The sequence below is a fragment of the Polyodon spathula genome, chromosome 3 (assembly GCF_017654505.1).
Source record: "Polyodon spathula isolate WHYD16114869_AA chromosome 3, ASM1765450v1, whole genome shotgun sequence".
NCBI classification, from domain to species: Eukaryota; Metazoa; Chordata; class Actinopteri; order Acipenseriformes; family Polyodontidae; genus Polyodon; species Polyodon spathula.
Window position 1 is genome coordinate 23768207 of NC_054536.1, and position 16305 is coordinate 23784511.

Consider the following 16305-nt stretch of genomic DNA (forward strand, 5'->3'; position numbering starts at 1 on the left):
GATAGACACACACACACACACAAACACAATTAGATTAGAGAAGTGATTATAATTAACGATCATAATTACTGTCATCACAAAAAAAAAAAAAAAATAATAAACAATTTAAATAAAACAATTCCTACTGTAACTAATATGTACTCCAACCGCATTTAATTCTGGAGTTCATGCTACTGGATTTTGGTGGCTGTTGAGGGGTCGGCACAATAGTCAGAGTGCAATATGGAAAGCTCAAAAAACAGCAAGTGTAGAACATTGTTTCTGCTGCTATTAAAATTGAGATTCATTTATTGCAAAATGTAGGCGTATCTATTCAAGTATTCCAAGAATTCAAGTGCACTGGGAGAGTGATCAGGGTTATGTGGGCAAAGTTACAAATTACAGTTGTCATTACCACGAATATGCATGTAGGTCACCATGACCAACATCCACATAAATGTAGAACAACTTCTCGTCCTAATAAATGTCTGTAAAAAGCTGAAATTATACAATGGGGAACTGCAATTTAAATTACATTGTGCAGAATCCACAAGAAGACAAGCTGACTTCCATCTGGAGGAGTCACACAGTATTGCGCACAAGAGGTGCTTGACAGATTTGAAAAACCGAATTACCAGTCGGCATGCAGTCTATGGCTGTAGCCTTCAGCTGCAATGCTGAAGGCTTCCCTCTCAAGATTTCATCTATCCTCTTAGCTCCTTGTTTCTTTCTTGTTTTTTTTTTGTTTTTTTTTCGTTTTTTTTAAATGAAACAGAATCCCAAAGTCAAAAAGCAATGTCATGCTGCTTTGGAATCTTTCACCTCTGGTTAAGCCAGAGTAACAAAACTGAATAAGAAGGCATTGTATAATAGCAGCATAGATCGGAGAAAATTTGACCTTTTTGTGTATTTAATTTTTTTGCATAAAATTTAGTGATGATGTGGGTCTAGAGCAGAAAATGAAACTTTGATTGGTTTTTTTGTTAGTTTTTATGAAGCATTTTCTAGGACACATGGTGGCAGTATTACTTTGAGATTGAGTGAGTTTGTTGTTCTCTGCTTGCCTGTATCTCTTTGAGTCTTACAGTGACATTGGAATAATTTTTAAAGTGGGGGTGCTGAAAGCTACTGAACAAAACTGTAACCCCTGTATATAATAGAAGCCATACAAAGCCAAAGGGGGTGCTACTGCACCCCAGCACCCCCAGTTCCAGTGCCGTTGGAGCCTTACTTGTTTAATAATAGTAACTGTTTTAAATAGTAATTCAGTGGCCCATTAAAATATGTATTTTTGGTTTTTAATCAGCTGTCTTTTGACTGAACAGCCCTGAAAACAGATCACATGATTTGCCAAATAATCCAAGTCAAATAACCCTTTCAGCAGTTCATACTGGAATGGAGGTCTAGAGAAAATAATTCCACTCAATATTACACCAGTACATCTGTACTGTATACAGTATTACACTTTTATGACTTTTTTCCAGGACATAAGAACATAAGAAAGTTTACAAACGAGAGGAGGGCATTCGGCCCATCTTGCACGTTTGGTTGTTAGTAGCTTATTGATCCCAGAATCTCATCAAGCAGCTTCTTGAAGGATCCCAGGGTGTCAGCTTCAACAACATTACTGGGGAGTTGATTCCAGACCCTCACAATTCTCTGTGTAAAAAAAGTGCCTCCTATTTTCTGTTCTGAATGCCCCTTTGTCTAATCTCCATTTGTGACCCCTGGTCCTTGTTTCTTTTTTCAGGCTGAAAAAGTCCCTTGGGTCGACACTGTCAATACCTTTTAGAATTTTGCATGCTTGAATTAGGTGGCCACATAGTCTTCTTTGTTCAAGACTGAACAGATTCAAATCTTTTAGCCTGTCTGCATATGACATGCCTTTTTAGCCTGGAATAATTCTGGTCACTCTTCTTTGCACTCTTTCTAGAGCAGCAATATCTTTTTTATAGCGAGGTGACCAGAACTGCACATAATATTCAAGATGAGGTCTCACTAGTGCATTGTACAGTTTTAACATTACTTCCCTTCATTTAAATTCAACACTTTTCACAATGTAGCCGAGCATCTTGTTAGCCTTTTTTATAGCTTCCCCACATTGTCTAGATGAAGACATTTCTGAGTCAACAAAAACTCCTAGGTCTTTTTCATAGATTCCTTCTCCAATTTCAGTATCTCCCATATGATATTTATAATGTACATTTTTATTTCCTGCGTGCAGTACCTTACACTTTTCTCTATTAAATGTCATTTGCCATGTGTCTGCCCAGTTCTGAATCTTGTCTAGATCATTTTGAATGACCTTTGCTGCTGCAACAGTGTTTGCCACTCCTCCTACTTTTGTGTCGTCTGCAAATTTAACAAGTTTGCTTACTATACCAGAATCTAAATCATTAATGTAGATTAAGAATAGCAGAGGACCTAATAATGATCCCTGTGGTACACCGCTGGTTACCACACTCCATTCTGAGGTTTTTCCTCTAATCAGTACTTTCTGTTTTCTACATGTTAACCACTCCCTAATCCATGTACATGTGTTTCCTTGAATCCCTACTGCATTCAGTTTGAGAATTAATCTTTTGTGTGGGCCTTTGTCAAAAGCTTTCTGGAAATCTAAATAAACCATGTCATATGCTTTGCAATTATCCATTATCGATGTTGCATCCTCAAAAAAATCAAGCAAGTTAGTTAGACACGATCTCCCTTTCCTAAAACCATGTTGACTGTCTCCCAGGACCCTGTTACCATATAGGTAATTTTCCATTTTGGATCTTATTATAGTTTCCATAAGTTTGCATATAATAGAAGTCAGGCTTACTGGTCTGTAGTTACCTGGTTCAGTTTTGTTTCCCTTTTTGTGGATCAGTATTACGTTTGCAATTTTCCAGTCTGTCGGTACCACCCCTGTGTCAAGAGACTGCTGCATGATCTTGGTTAGCGGTTTGTAAATTACTTCTTTCATTTCTTTGAGTACTACTGGGAGGATCTCATCCGGCCCAGGGGATTTGTTTATTTTAAGAGCTCCTAGTCCCTTTAACACTTCTGCCTCAGTTATGCTAAAGTTATTTAAAACTGGATAGGAACTGGATGACATGTGGGGCATGTTGTCAGTATCTTCCTTTGTAAAAACTTGTGAAAAGTAATCATTTAATATATTTGCTATTTTTTTTTCTTCATCTACGATTTTGCCATTTGTATCTCTTAAACATTTAATCTCCTCTTTGAATGTTCTCTTGCTGTTGTAATATTGGAAAAACATTTTGGAATTGGTTTTAGCTCCCTTAGCAATGTTCATTTCTATTTCTCTCTTGGCCTTTCTAACTTCCTTTTTGACTTGCGTTTGCAGTTCTGTGTACTCTTTCTGCATACTTTCTTTTTGGTCCTTTTTTAATGCTCTGTAAAGTGCCTTTTTTCGCTGAATATTTTTTTTAATTGATCTATTAAACCATTTTGGCAATTTAGTTTTACATTTAGATTTGTCTACTTTAGGATGTACTTGTTTTGCGCCTCTAGTACTACATTTTTGAAGAACAATCATCCTTCTTCTGTGAGTGTTTTCTCTATTTTACTCCAATCTACTTCTGTTAGTCTCTGTTTCATACCTTCATAGTTTGCTTTTCTAAAATTGTAAACCTTAGCTTTAGTCATTACTTTTGGGGTTTTAAAAAACACTTCAAATGAGACCATGTTGTGGTCTGAGTTTGCCAGTGGTTCTCTGACCTCTGTTTTAGTTATTCTATCTTCGTTATTTGAAAAGACTAAATCAAGGCATGCCTCCCCTCTAGTCGGTGCCTTGACAAATTGTGTTAGGAAGCAGTCATTTGTCATTTCCACCATTTCTATTTCATCCTTTGTGCTACCCACCGGGTTTTCCCATTTTATTTGGGGGAAGTTGAAATCCCCCATTAGTATGGCTTCTCCTTTGCTACACGCATTTCTAATGTCATTGTATAACAGATTATTGTGCTCACCGTCTGAATCTGGCGGTCTATAGCATGCTCCTATTATTATGCCCTTTGAATTTTTGTCTGTTATTCTGACCCATATTGATTCTGTTTTATTTTCTTTGTCCAGGTTTAACACCTGGGCTTCAAGACTGTTTCTTATGTATAGCGCTACCCCTCCTCCTCTTCTGTCCTGCCTGTCTTTCCTATACAGTGTATACCCACAAATATTATATTCGTCCCCATCACTCTCAGACAACCACGTTTCTGTAACACCTATCACATCATAGTTACCTGTTAGTGCAGTAGCTTCAAGTTCTAGAATTTTGTTTTTGATACTTACTTTGATAAATACATTTAATGGTCGTCTTACCCGAGTTGTTGTTCTTGTTTTGATGCGGTCTCCCTTCTGTTTTTTTGTTGATTTCTCCCCCCTTCCTTTCTAGTTTAAATGCTTCTGAACCTGCTTGAGCATCTTTTCTCCAAGTAGACTGGTTCCCTTGTTATTTAAGTGCAGTCCATCCCGTCTATACAGATAGTCCTCATTGTAGAATGTGGTCCAATGATCAAGATAGGTGAAGCCTTCCCGTGTGCACCACGTCTTCAGCCATGCGTTTTGATTAATTATTTCCAGCTGTCCATATAGTCCTTTGCAAGGTGCAGGTAGTATACCAGAAAATACCACAGTTTTGGTTTTCTCTTTTAATTTCCTTCCTAGCTCTCTGAATTTGTTTTGCAGGGATTTTGGTCTGTCTCTTCCAATGTTGTTTGTACTGATGTGGACGACTACTACCGGGTCGTCTCCTGTTCGTTCCAGCAGCCTGTCCACGTTCTCAGTGATGTGCTTGACCGATATTTCTCAATATGGAGTCCCCAACAATCATGACCTCCCTTCTTTTTGCTGTCTGGTCACCACTGTCAATGGGGTCCTGGATGTTGTTCCTTTCATTCTCTTGTTGTTCGTTCTGCTCATCAAAATTCTGAAGGGACTCAAATTTGTTGGTTGTTTTGATTTCTGGTGGTTGTGTTTGATGAAGTTTATTTTTATCCCTGCTTCTGCCTACCTGAACCCAGCTGTTCTGACCTTCTATCTCCCTGGTGGCTTTCAGTCTGTTAGGGGGGATGCAGACTTCCATGAATTGTGGGTGTGCCAGTTCCTCAAGATCCTGTTGCTGTCGCACTTCTTCCAGCTCCATTTCTAGCATACTTACTAGTTTATGCAAATCCTGGATCGCGCGACACTTTACGCACACTTGGTTTAGCTCCACTGGGTTTTCTCGGATTTCCCACATCAAGCAGGTGTCACAGATTACTGGCTTGAAGACCATGTTGAGGGTTTTTTTTTTTTTAAGTTTAGTTTCTTCTGCAGGTGTCAACCTGCTTTCAAACTGCTTCTAAACTGCTCTGTACTTTTCCACGCCTGTACTTCTCCCACTCGCTGTCGTTGGGAAGACTGTTTTGTTTAACTGCGTTGTTCTGCTGTGTTGTTGGCTCCTCCCCTCGCCAGTGTCTCAGAACGGCGCTGAATTTGAATCAGCTGCTCCGAGTTTCAGCTTGTTTGTTATCAGAAAAACACACGCGGCTGTTTGACTTTGAGATGCTGCTGTGTTTCCCCAATGTCCTCTGTTTTCTGATTAAAGCAATTCAAGATGCAATTTCTCCTTACTGCTTCTAAACTGCTCTGTACTTTTCCACGCCTGTACTTCTCCCACTCGCTGTCGCTTCCACTCGCTGTCGCTGGGAAGACTGCCTGTTTGTTTGGTTATCTTGAGGTTATCTCCCAGTACACGGTTGAAAAGTTTAAGGTTAAAAATCAAAAAGTAAGCCATACCCCTGTAGAGTTCCTGGTATGGTATTATACCTAGTATGCCACAACAAGCACCTGGTTTGTGCTACAAACAGTGGAAAATAAAGCTGGTTGGGTGTTGCAGGATTGTTTTTGTGTATTCTTTGATTCTAGTTTTTACAGTTTGTATATGCGATGATGACCCATAATTGTACGGCACACCACAAGGTGAAGGTCAACCTGACCTTTAAGTCAGCTCTGTGGCATAACTACAGTATACCGGGCATCAAATATAGTGCTCATACAGCACCGGTTATAATGAGCAACTTTTATAGTAACCACAAATAATATTGAACGTCTTAAAGGGGCTACAGCTAATCTATCTATTTATCTTACCCGTCATTAACTTCAATTGCAGGTCTTGCATGTACATGAATTATTTTTCATTTTTTAAATGACACATCGTTTGTACTTCCTAGGTCACTTCACCTCACAAATGTCTTTGGGGTGAAAGCATGTCAGTCATGAGATTCAGTTTTAGAGAGTGTAATTTTCTCCAGTCTTTTCTGCCAGAGATTAACCAACCAGCTCCTTACCCCAATGGCTGATAGGCGTTGACTTTAAACACCTAGGAAGAACAAAGTAAAACAGACCGCCTGAAAAGTAGGGTATGCAAATTGAGAGATTTTTTACCACTTAGCATGGTACTAGACATGCTTAGTGAAGTGCATGACAAAGCTTATGGGTTTTTTTTCCATTAGCTACTGTGTAACCACTTCAAGCATTAGTTTAAAAGTATAAAAACATGACTTACTCTGTTCCACTCTCTACCATCTGAGTCAGGAGAGAGATGCCATCCAGGTTAATAAACTCCTGAGCGAAGGTGATGTCTCGGGATGAGTTGGCCAGGTCTTTGAGTGCTTCTAACTTAACATCCATGCTGGAGGACTGGATCCTCTCATGAAGCTGCTTTGCTGTTTGAGCCTGCAAACCAAATCCAGGGAAACACCCAATATCAAGGAAAATTTAAACCAACTGCATGATAAAACCCAAGTGTAGTGTAGTTGTCAGCTGCCAAGTTCATTTATTTCAATTCTCTACCTGGTTTGCTTATTAAACTGGCTTAGAGAATATGGATCAGGCGCTTTTGCCATACAGAACAATCCTTTTTGATGACTCAAACAGTGGTGGATCTGAATATCGATGCCCTTTTGAATTTGTTAAAGAAAGTTACCTACAGCAAAATCTGTACAATCTGGTACAAATTAGACAGTGTGTTGGATTACAGAGTTACTGTATAAAATATAAACTGCATCTAAAAAAAGATAAAAGGCTGAAATATTTGAACTCTTTTCTCCATGTTGCTTTTAATATGCATCTTTTAAGAATGTCTGAAATTGTTTGCCTTGCGATTTAATTTTTCACTTGGTCTCTGTGTTGCTTTTGGTTGAACTTTCAGGTTTTTTTTTTTGTTGTTTTTTTTTTTTTTTAAATATAGGTTTTACCCCTGATTTTCTCTCAATTTGGAATGCCCAGTTATTCAACCTGGCTCCCTGCTGCAGCCTCTGCAACTTGAGAGAGAGAGAGAGAGAGAGACCACGCACAGGTGCGCCAAGGACTCACCAGCTGACCTAACCCTCCCAACCCGGGCAGCGCCAATTGTGCACCACCCCCTGGGAACTCCCATCCACGGACAGCAGTGGAATAGCCTGGATTCAACCTGGCAATCTCCAAGCTATAGGGCGCATCCTGCACTCTGGGCAGAGTGCCTTTACTGGATGCACCACTTGGGAGCCCCTTCATGTTTTTTGATAAGCGCAAATTATTTCAAAACTATCCAGAATGCCGGCATGTAGAGGGGCTGGATTAGACAGGTTTTACTGTAGTTTATTAACCAAAGAAAGCAACAACAAAATACACTTGGAAAAGTTAAAATGCTGTAAAATAAGAACTGGCCCTGAAAATACTGCTGGCGTAAACACAAAAAAACCCCTAGAAAGTACACTTCCTACACATCATAGAAAATATTTCAATGGGGAACCGGATTGAAATAGTTGACTGCACATCAGAGAGAACATACAATATTTATGCTCTTAAGTTACTTTAAAAGAATAAAAATATTCTTCTCTTAAGCAATTAAGCAAGAATAGTTAATGTCCCATGTGGTCTCAGGTCTGACTAATCAAAATTCAAGTAAAGTACCAGGCAGACTATAAATCTCATGCCATGCCAGAATACAGATCGTAGTGTCCTAATGGCATATATTTAGACTTTTCTAAAGACAGAAATGCTTGTCATATGTTTTACGTTTCTTTCAGCATTAGTAAATCACTCTCAGTTTGACGAACAATTCATGAAAGATAACTATGCAGGCAGAGCAAAATTGGTCGTAGCAAAATTATATTTAGTTGAGCCCTTTTTTCAAATTACAGTGAAACAGTTTCCACTTCATGTAATTACAGTCTGTAATCTATAGGTAATTGAAAGTTGTGGAAACATTCAGGTAAACAGTCAACCTGTAATATCACCCAAGTGCATGTTTTAGTTTATCACAGTAAAGGTACAGTCACAATGACAGTACTCATGCTACCTCACAAGACAAGCCTGTGAAAAGTTTACTCAATATAAACAATCTGGTGAATGGGAGAACGTAGGTCACTATGACCTACATATATGCTTTATGCACAATAACAGGTAAGGATTTCATAACATTTAATTAACATCAATACTGAAACACTGGAATAGGTTAGAGTATTAAAAACAGAACCTAAAACGTTCAAGTACTGTTGTTTAGTAGGGTTGGGACAATAATCGATTATCATGACATTATTATCATTAATTTATTGCATTGAAAAATTATCAATAATCACATTTGTGCGTTACCCAATCCGATATGCTTGTGTATTACAGTAACTCTGCAAAGAAGCAGTAAGCAGCACTGAACTGTCTGTGTGAGGTATAAGGCGTGTGCACTGCGTAGTGGGACACTGCAACATGTGCAGTAAGCCTTACTGAGTAGGTGAACGTTTTAAGACCATGGCGATGGCAGCTGCAGAAAACCCTGAACCGGCTGAAAAGATTTTAGAAGGAAAAAAATATATATCAGGTCTAGATTCATATTCATGTGTTTCTGCAAGACCAAAACATGACAGCTGCAGAGTAAAATCTAAATACAAGCACAGAAGTTCAAACATAACATTAACTGAGTTTCTGGAACGTAAATCAAAATACAGTAAGGATCACCCGAAACACAGAGACATTACAAATGGCATTGCTTATTTTATGTGCAAGTACAGTGCTACCCAGTTATAACGCAACCTGTTATAGGGTGGAATCGGTTATAACAAGGTAAGGGCGTGGCTCCCATTTCCCCCATAATGCAATTTGACTCTCACACGTTGGGTGAACATTCCAGACACTAAGTTATCCTGGTGATGTTATCATGAATTAGGCTTGGATAAACTGTAATAAAATAACTAAAAAAAAAAAAAAAAAAAAAAACCACACAACACTGATTTTGTTCTTACGCGTTACTGTATTTAAACGCATTTAAGTTGAAACTGGGACATATAGTACTTATAAAGCTCTTGTGGACTATTTTATTTTCTTTCTAAAACTAAAAACAAACTGTCCGTTAATGTTACAAAACAAGTACGAAACAATTCAAGTGTGTATAAACTTCTTGGATTCTGTGTTATTTATTAAAAATAGAAGTTTCTATTGTACTGTATATATTGTAACAACCCAGGATTTATACTGTTGCAGGACTGGTCTATAAACCCTGTTGTGTGTGTGTGTGTGTGTGTGTGTGTGTGTGTGTGTGTGTGTGTGTGTGTGTGTGTGTGTGTGTGTGTGTGTGTGTGTGTGTGTGTGTGTGTGTGTGTGTGTGTGTGTGTGTGTGTGTGTGTGCAGGGAAGCGGTAAGCTTGCGTCAGCCGGGACATGAAAGCATATAGGGGGGAGTCCACATCAGCGCAGGCCAAATGAACAAGTGCTATTCTCAATGCAAGAGAAAAAAACAAAAAAAATAAATTAAATAAATAAATAAAACACCTTATGGCAAACATTTAATATTAGCCTAAACTTCATTTTTTCTGTTTCTTTATTTTAGAAAAGTACAGACAAAAGAACTATACTGTAGCATGTTTTACAAATTACTATGCAACTCAACAAGGCTATTCAGTGAACGTTGATTGATTGTGATCATACAACGTAAATCGACTCAGCTCATAACCCAGAAAGCATTGTTTGAAACCCTTTTTTTTTTTTTTTTTTTTTTTAATGAGTAGCCTATATTCTGAAAACTGAAAAGCCACCAAAAAAAAAAAAAAAAAAAAACAATTAGATTGTATTAAATTTTGCTTTCTTCTAACCAACCATTGTTTCATAACTTTTATTAAAAGTGCTTGTCTTTGAAAATTGTCTAGTTTTATTTCTTCTAAAAACTCAGTGACTTGTAGGGGCAGTTATATATATATATATATATATATATATATATATATATATATATATATATATATATATATATATATATATCTATATATATATGAAAATTTTAATTTACATATTTTATTTATTCAGCCAATAAATCATGATTATCGTGATAATCGATAACTGAAAATGTAATTGTCATCCATCCCTATTGCTCAGTATCCAATAAAACAAATTCAGCATTCATAAAGTGATACAAGCCTTAATTACACATATATAAATGGTAGCAATGACTATGTACTGTACAGTAGGCATCTATGCAATGCAAAGAGGAAAATAACATGCAGTACTGTTTATTTCTATTTCAGGACACTTTGTACATTTTTAAATACTGGTACAAAATAGCCCCTTTTCATTTTTCATGACCTTGCTATTTAGGGAAATGTCATTTGTAATGTATATGTTTCCTGTAATTTGATTTAGCAACAATTTGATATTGAATGAGTATAGGGAAGAACAAAGGGGATTACTTACAGGGGATGAAGTCAGTAGAAGAATTGCACCATTTTTTATTTCGTTACGATTCTAAAAAATTAAAAAAAGAAAGCGGCTTAAATTACCAATGAAGCATGCTATTTTCTTAACATTACTGTAGTTTACTATTGACTCAAATCTAAGGGAGAACACAAATACTTCCACCCACCTTGTTATTATAGGGAACTTTAGACCAAGCCAGACCATTTAAATTCAATCTATCACCCAACAGCCTTATCTTGAACTTAGGATGTTTGTAATTTGCTTGTTTACTTTAATGCTGTTTTTTTTTTTTTTTTTTTTTTTAACAGAATCAAAGTTACTGCTGTTTCCTGTGCTATGGTCAGAATCAGTAAAAGAAATAAAAAATATAAATATCTTGTGCACAACGCAAGGGAGTCCAGTGATAATGTTCAAATACAACAAGTAGTTACATACTCCCCCACCCCCCATGACTAATGCATGCAAGGTATATACATCCCCTATTATTGATACAGTCGGCACTGCCTATCAGGATTTCTGCTTAAGTGGGATACAACTCTGGGAGACCGTTATTCCCAAAGCTAGTTATGTCATTTAATTGGGACTTCACTTTGTTTACTTGGGATACAGTATTTTCAAATGATGAATGGAGATCACTTTTCCCATAGCACAATGCAGCGAGTACGTGATTACGCTGTGACTTGCGTAAACCACATTGAACTCTTGAAGGAGCCGAGTCTCCTGTGGATTCTCAGGCTGCTGTTGCAAAGAAAGTTGGTGTGTCAACATCACAGGTGCCTCGCATTGTGATAAGATATGAGTCTTTGTATTAATTCCACATCTAAGAAGACAGCCTCTACCACTATGTGTTATCTGTCAGTTATGCAGTTCATTTCCTCTTAATACAGTCGGCACTGCTTTATCGGGACGCCTCAGGAAATTCCTCTCCCCGAATAAGCAGCTGTCTCAAATAAACGAGAGGCAGCCGAGAAGAACTAAGTAACGCTTTTTTGATTCTTAATGAAAATAATTAAATCACATCACATTATGATTAAATGTTAAATACATAATTTTAAAATACAATGTTTTTCTTTTTTTATTTATTCCTAAACAAACATGAAATTAAAAATAATGAAATCACATCTTATCACAATGCGAGGCACTTGCGATGTCGACACGCCAACTTTCTTTGCAACATCAGCCTGAGAACCCACAGAAGACTTGGCTCCTTCAAGAGTTCAACCTGGTTTACGCAAGTCACAGCGTAATCACGTACTCCCTGCACTGTGCTACGCGAAAAGTGATCTCCATTTATCATTTGAAAATACTGTATCCCAAGTAAACAAAGTGAAGTCCCAAATTAAATGACATAACTAGCTTTGGGAATAACGGTCTCCCAGAGTTGTATCCCACTTAAGCAGAAATCCTGAAAGGCGGCGCTGACTGAGCTGTAATAGCGGATGTATATACCTTGCATGCGTTAGTCATAGCAGGGGGGGGGGGGGGGGGGGTATGTAACAACTTGTTGTATTTGAACATTATCACTGGACTCCCTTGTGTTGTGTGCAAGATTTTTTTTTTTTTTTTTTTTATAAAAGCATCTTTCTGTCCTGGCAATTCCTTAAAATGTTGGACTTCCACTTCGTGAATATTACAGTAGATATCTCCAGATGATGAATACCCTTACCTCTTTGAAATACTAAACCAAAAAGTCAGAAATGGGTAGTATACAACTTAAAATAGCTGCCACATGGTCTAAAAAAATAGCAGTACTTTCATTATTATTCATTTAACCCTATGTTTACTGACATGACTTTTGAGTCCAGTTTACTGCTGACTTCACAGACCCCGATTAAAATTAGACCACTAATTTTACCTTTTCTGTGATATAAAAGTTTGTGACATCCGCATGTTGCAAAGCAAAGTTTTCATGATTGCCCAGCGACCACCTGTAAGACATTGAAAAAATATTTAAACAAGGTTTAAAAAAAGGGGAACCACTTACAAAGAGGATTAGCATTACAAAAAAAAAAAGGTTTTGGATGGTTTTTTTTTTTTTGCGTGACAGATTTACTAGCTCTGCTCCCACATATCTGCACAATATATGGCAATATCTAGATTTACCAGAAAGTCTCATCCTATATACTGTAATTTCCTCTATTTTTTTTTTTTATCTTGGGGTCTCTGCTGGAATAGTTTCCTAAGGCAGTAATTCATGGTTTTACATTTGTTTTCTTCTCTGTAAATGGCTATTATTTTGTATGTTGTCAAAACATCCAGGTAAATCAAGTGGATGCTGGATCTCCACTTAGTTAATTTCTGATATACTTATATATTATCTTTCTTTCTCTTCATTTTCCCAGTTCCTCTTCACATATTTTTAGACATCATGATGCAGGATACGAAACTGTTGTGTGGTTAAGCTGAGGCAAAATGGGTCCAAAAATAAACAAAAAGAATAATGCTGCCGGAACAGAAACGTGACAGCAAGTCTGGCCAACTCCTACATGTATAGATAGACCTATAACAAAAACATTTTCAATGCAAAAAAACAAGTTAGAAAAACACAACAGTCGTTTCAAGTGGTGATACCAAACACAAAAGCCCAAGTTAGGAGAAGCAATTAGGGCAACCTTGTCAAGCACCAAGCAAATAGGCACAACTGGAAAGGTGCTGAGGCACAACATTCACACAACTGTTGCTTCTGACTTGGCTTCTTTTTTTGATCGCTCCGCTTTACATTGAAATGCTCATTCCCTTATCAGCTGGGCTGTAACCAAAATAAAAAGACGCTGAGACACACATGTGCCAAGGAAAGTGCTCAACACAGACTGAAGTGTTCTTGGTTATCCTTACCAGCACTACTAAAGAGAGAAAGCCAGACAGGGAATGGGAGAGGCATCATCACAGGCGCAGACAAGTATGCTTTGGGAAGACAGACAGACAACATGCAGATAAGGAACAGGTAGATGAGGGCACACATGGACAGACATTTAGCCCATACATACAAGAATACGTGAAAGAGAATGAAGCACTATATTTCCAACAATGAAGATGGTGAACCAGACCAATAATGGCAACGAGTGCAAAAGATAATAAGAATGCAAGGTAAGTGTATGGGAAGTGGCAGTTGATGGGGCAGGCATTGCAGATCCAGGGCTGGGGTGTTGGAGTTTTTTTTTGGGTTGTCTATTGTTAATGTTTTTTGTTGCAGATGTGACTTTTGAGCTGATAAGGAAATTGTCACAATGCCCTTAAAGTTGTAGAAAGGGCATTTCAATGTAAAGGGGAGTAATGAAAAAAAGAAGCCAAGCTAGAACCAACAATTGTGTGAATGTTGGGCCCCAGCACCTTTCCAACTGTGCCTATTTGCTTGATGCTTGACAAGGTTGCCCCAATTGCTTCTCCTAATTTGGGCTTTTGTGTTTGATAGCATTACTTTAAACGGTTGTTGTGTTTTTCTAACTTGTTTTTTTACATTGACAATGTTTTTGTTATAGATATCACTTCTTTTTTTACTTAAATCAAATAACTACTAAAGCGAGAGAAAGCTTTTCGAGAATGTGTATGGTAAATAGACAGACAGACAAGACAAGACAGTAATGAGAAATGGGAAAAGATTTGACAGTAATATAATGGTAGAAGGGACTTTTGGACAGTTACCAAGATCCATCCTAACTCTTTTTAGAGTCTGTACGACTGCAGTCAGCCTTGTAAGCGTTCATTTTTTTCAGCACATTTCTATTACAAGGGCAGTCCACAGTCCATAAGATGAATGTCCTCTCCAGGCATACGATCAAGCACGGCAGTCTGGATCTGGTTACAGGCATCTACAGTAGGCATGACGCAGGTTGAGCCCTCGGGATGAAATATCTAGGTGGCTATTTTTATTTATTTTTTATTTATTTTTTAAGTAACAGTGGGAGAAAACCACTTCAGCAGTACAGTAGAATCTGCCAGAACCAATGGACGTTGTATCTACTATAGATACTAATGAGAGCAAAACAAATGCAAAAGAAAAACAAGGGAAATGCTGATCTTTTCAAAAAAGCTAGGAGTCTTTGCATAAATGGATTTTATATTTTTAAACGCTGCAATACAGTTCTGTCAAATTATAGTGTGGATGCTTCACAAGAAGAACAGGCAATTTATTTGCACTGTGCAGGACCTTATTTTCCCCCATTGGTGCTTGAGCCCCGCATCACTCATGGAATTGCAGCCTGTGCACCTACTATCAGTGATTAAAGCCTGGTTTTCAAACAAAGTGATCATTGCGCAACAATACTGTATTGGTATAAGAAAAGTGTGTTTTTAAAATAGTAATTTCAGCTTTCAATCACTTAAAATATGCTGACGATGATGTAAACACCAAGCTAAAGACACACAGTTCCAAGCTTCAAACGTGCTGTTGTTTATAGATAAGAACTCAACTTTATTATGAATATTGTGTTATGTTTTAAGCAACATACTATGATAGTGTTCATTATGGTAACTGTTTGTTTATTAGTTTAAAAAAAAAAAATTGTAAAATGTGACCTATTGTTTTGACTTCAATAATACAACTGGCCCTCCTTTCTAATGACATCTTCAGTCAGGGTCGTAACCAAGTATAAATCTCCACATTTTTGTAAAATAACTTTACACTTACTTCTGAAGGTGCAACACATTTCAGTAAATACAAAACGATAAACTTCACATCCCGCACAGAGGGAGAACACAAACGGAAAACGCCATTAAGTGGGGTTGGCATTGCAAGGGAGACGAAGGGATGTTTCACAGTTCCGACTGAGTGGCAGTTTTCTAAGCAAAATGGACAATTCTCTGTTCCCGAGGTCAGCACAGTGGGTTAATTAAGTTATGATTTCTGAACAGTTGGCAAGGGAGCAATTCTTTTTCAGTCACTGCAAATCAAAACTTTCAACTCCAACAACATTAAAACAGAAGGTGATTTTTTTTTAGAGTGATCTGTGCAAGCATTTTTTTTTTTTGACTTGATCCTATATTTTGTTTCAGGTCTCTTTAAAAACCACCTCTTTTCAGATCTCAAAATAAGTATTTGTTCATCTGTTACCTGTCAGTATATTTCGGTTTGCCATTTGTGTCTCATATAAGTAGGAGAGTAAACAGTGTGAGAAACACTGATGACTAAAGCAAGAGATTAACAAACACAGTCAATTCTATAAACGACGGACTCGACTAAACTCATTTCCTGATGGATGTTCTACAAGGTCCCTGACAAATTCAGAAGTCATGGCTTATAGCAAATTACTTCTTGTAATACGAATTCACTCCACACAAATGTACTGTTTGTACTAATTTATTGGAGTCCCCGGGAAGAAATGTGAATATCGAAAGGATATTGGATAATGCATTAATTTGTATCTATAGAACTACTGAGCCTGTGATGCATTTCAAGTTGCAATAGTGCTCAAAAAAGTGTAGAAATGACAAGCGTAAACAATGTGCATTATACTTCAAAGTGGTCGATAATGCACCAATGTACAAGAAAAAAAGAAAGATTTTTCTTGTACATTGGTGTCCACTTGTAAAAAACCGAGTTACAATACAGCCCCATGAACAGCAACACTGTGAATGTAGCTTTTCTGATTTCCACAGTACCCTGATGTTGAGGACACTTTGCTTTTGT

General features: G+C 37.5%; 1 protein-coding gene across 7 annotated transcripts in view; it reads right to left on the reverse strand.

Moving 5' to 3' along the window:
• Nucleotides 1-16305, reverse strand: part of LOC121312873 (engulfment and cell motility protein 1) — a 186923-nt gene that overhangs the window by 135813 nt on the left and 34805 nt on the right. For all 7 annotated transcript variants that reach the window (XM_041244750.1, XM_041244746.1, XM_041244749.1 and 4 more), the window contains exons 4-6: nt 12535-12607; nt 10677-10727; nt 6527-6696 (exon numbers count right to left, since the gene is read on the reverse strand). In XM_041244750.1, coding sequence (XP_041100684.1) covers nt 6527-6696; nt 10677-10727; nt 12535-12607 — 294 coding nt within the window. The remainder of the gene's footprint in view (nt 1-6526; nt 6697-10676; nt 10728-12534; nt 12608-16305) is intronic.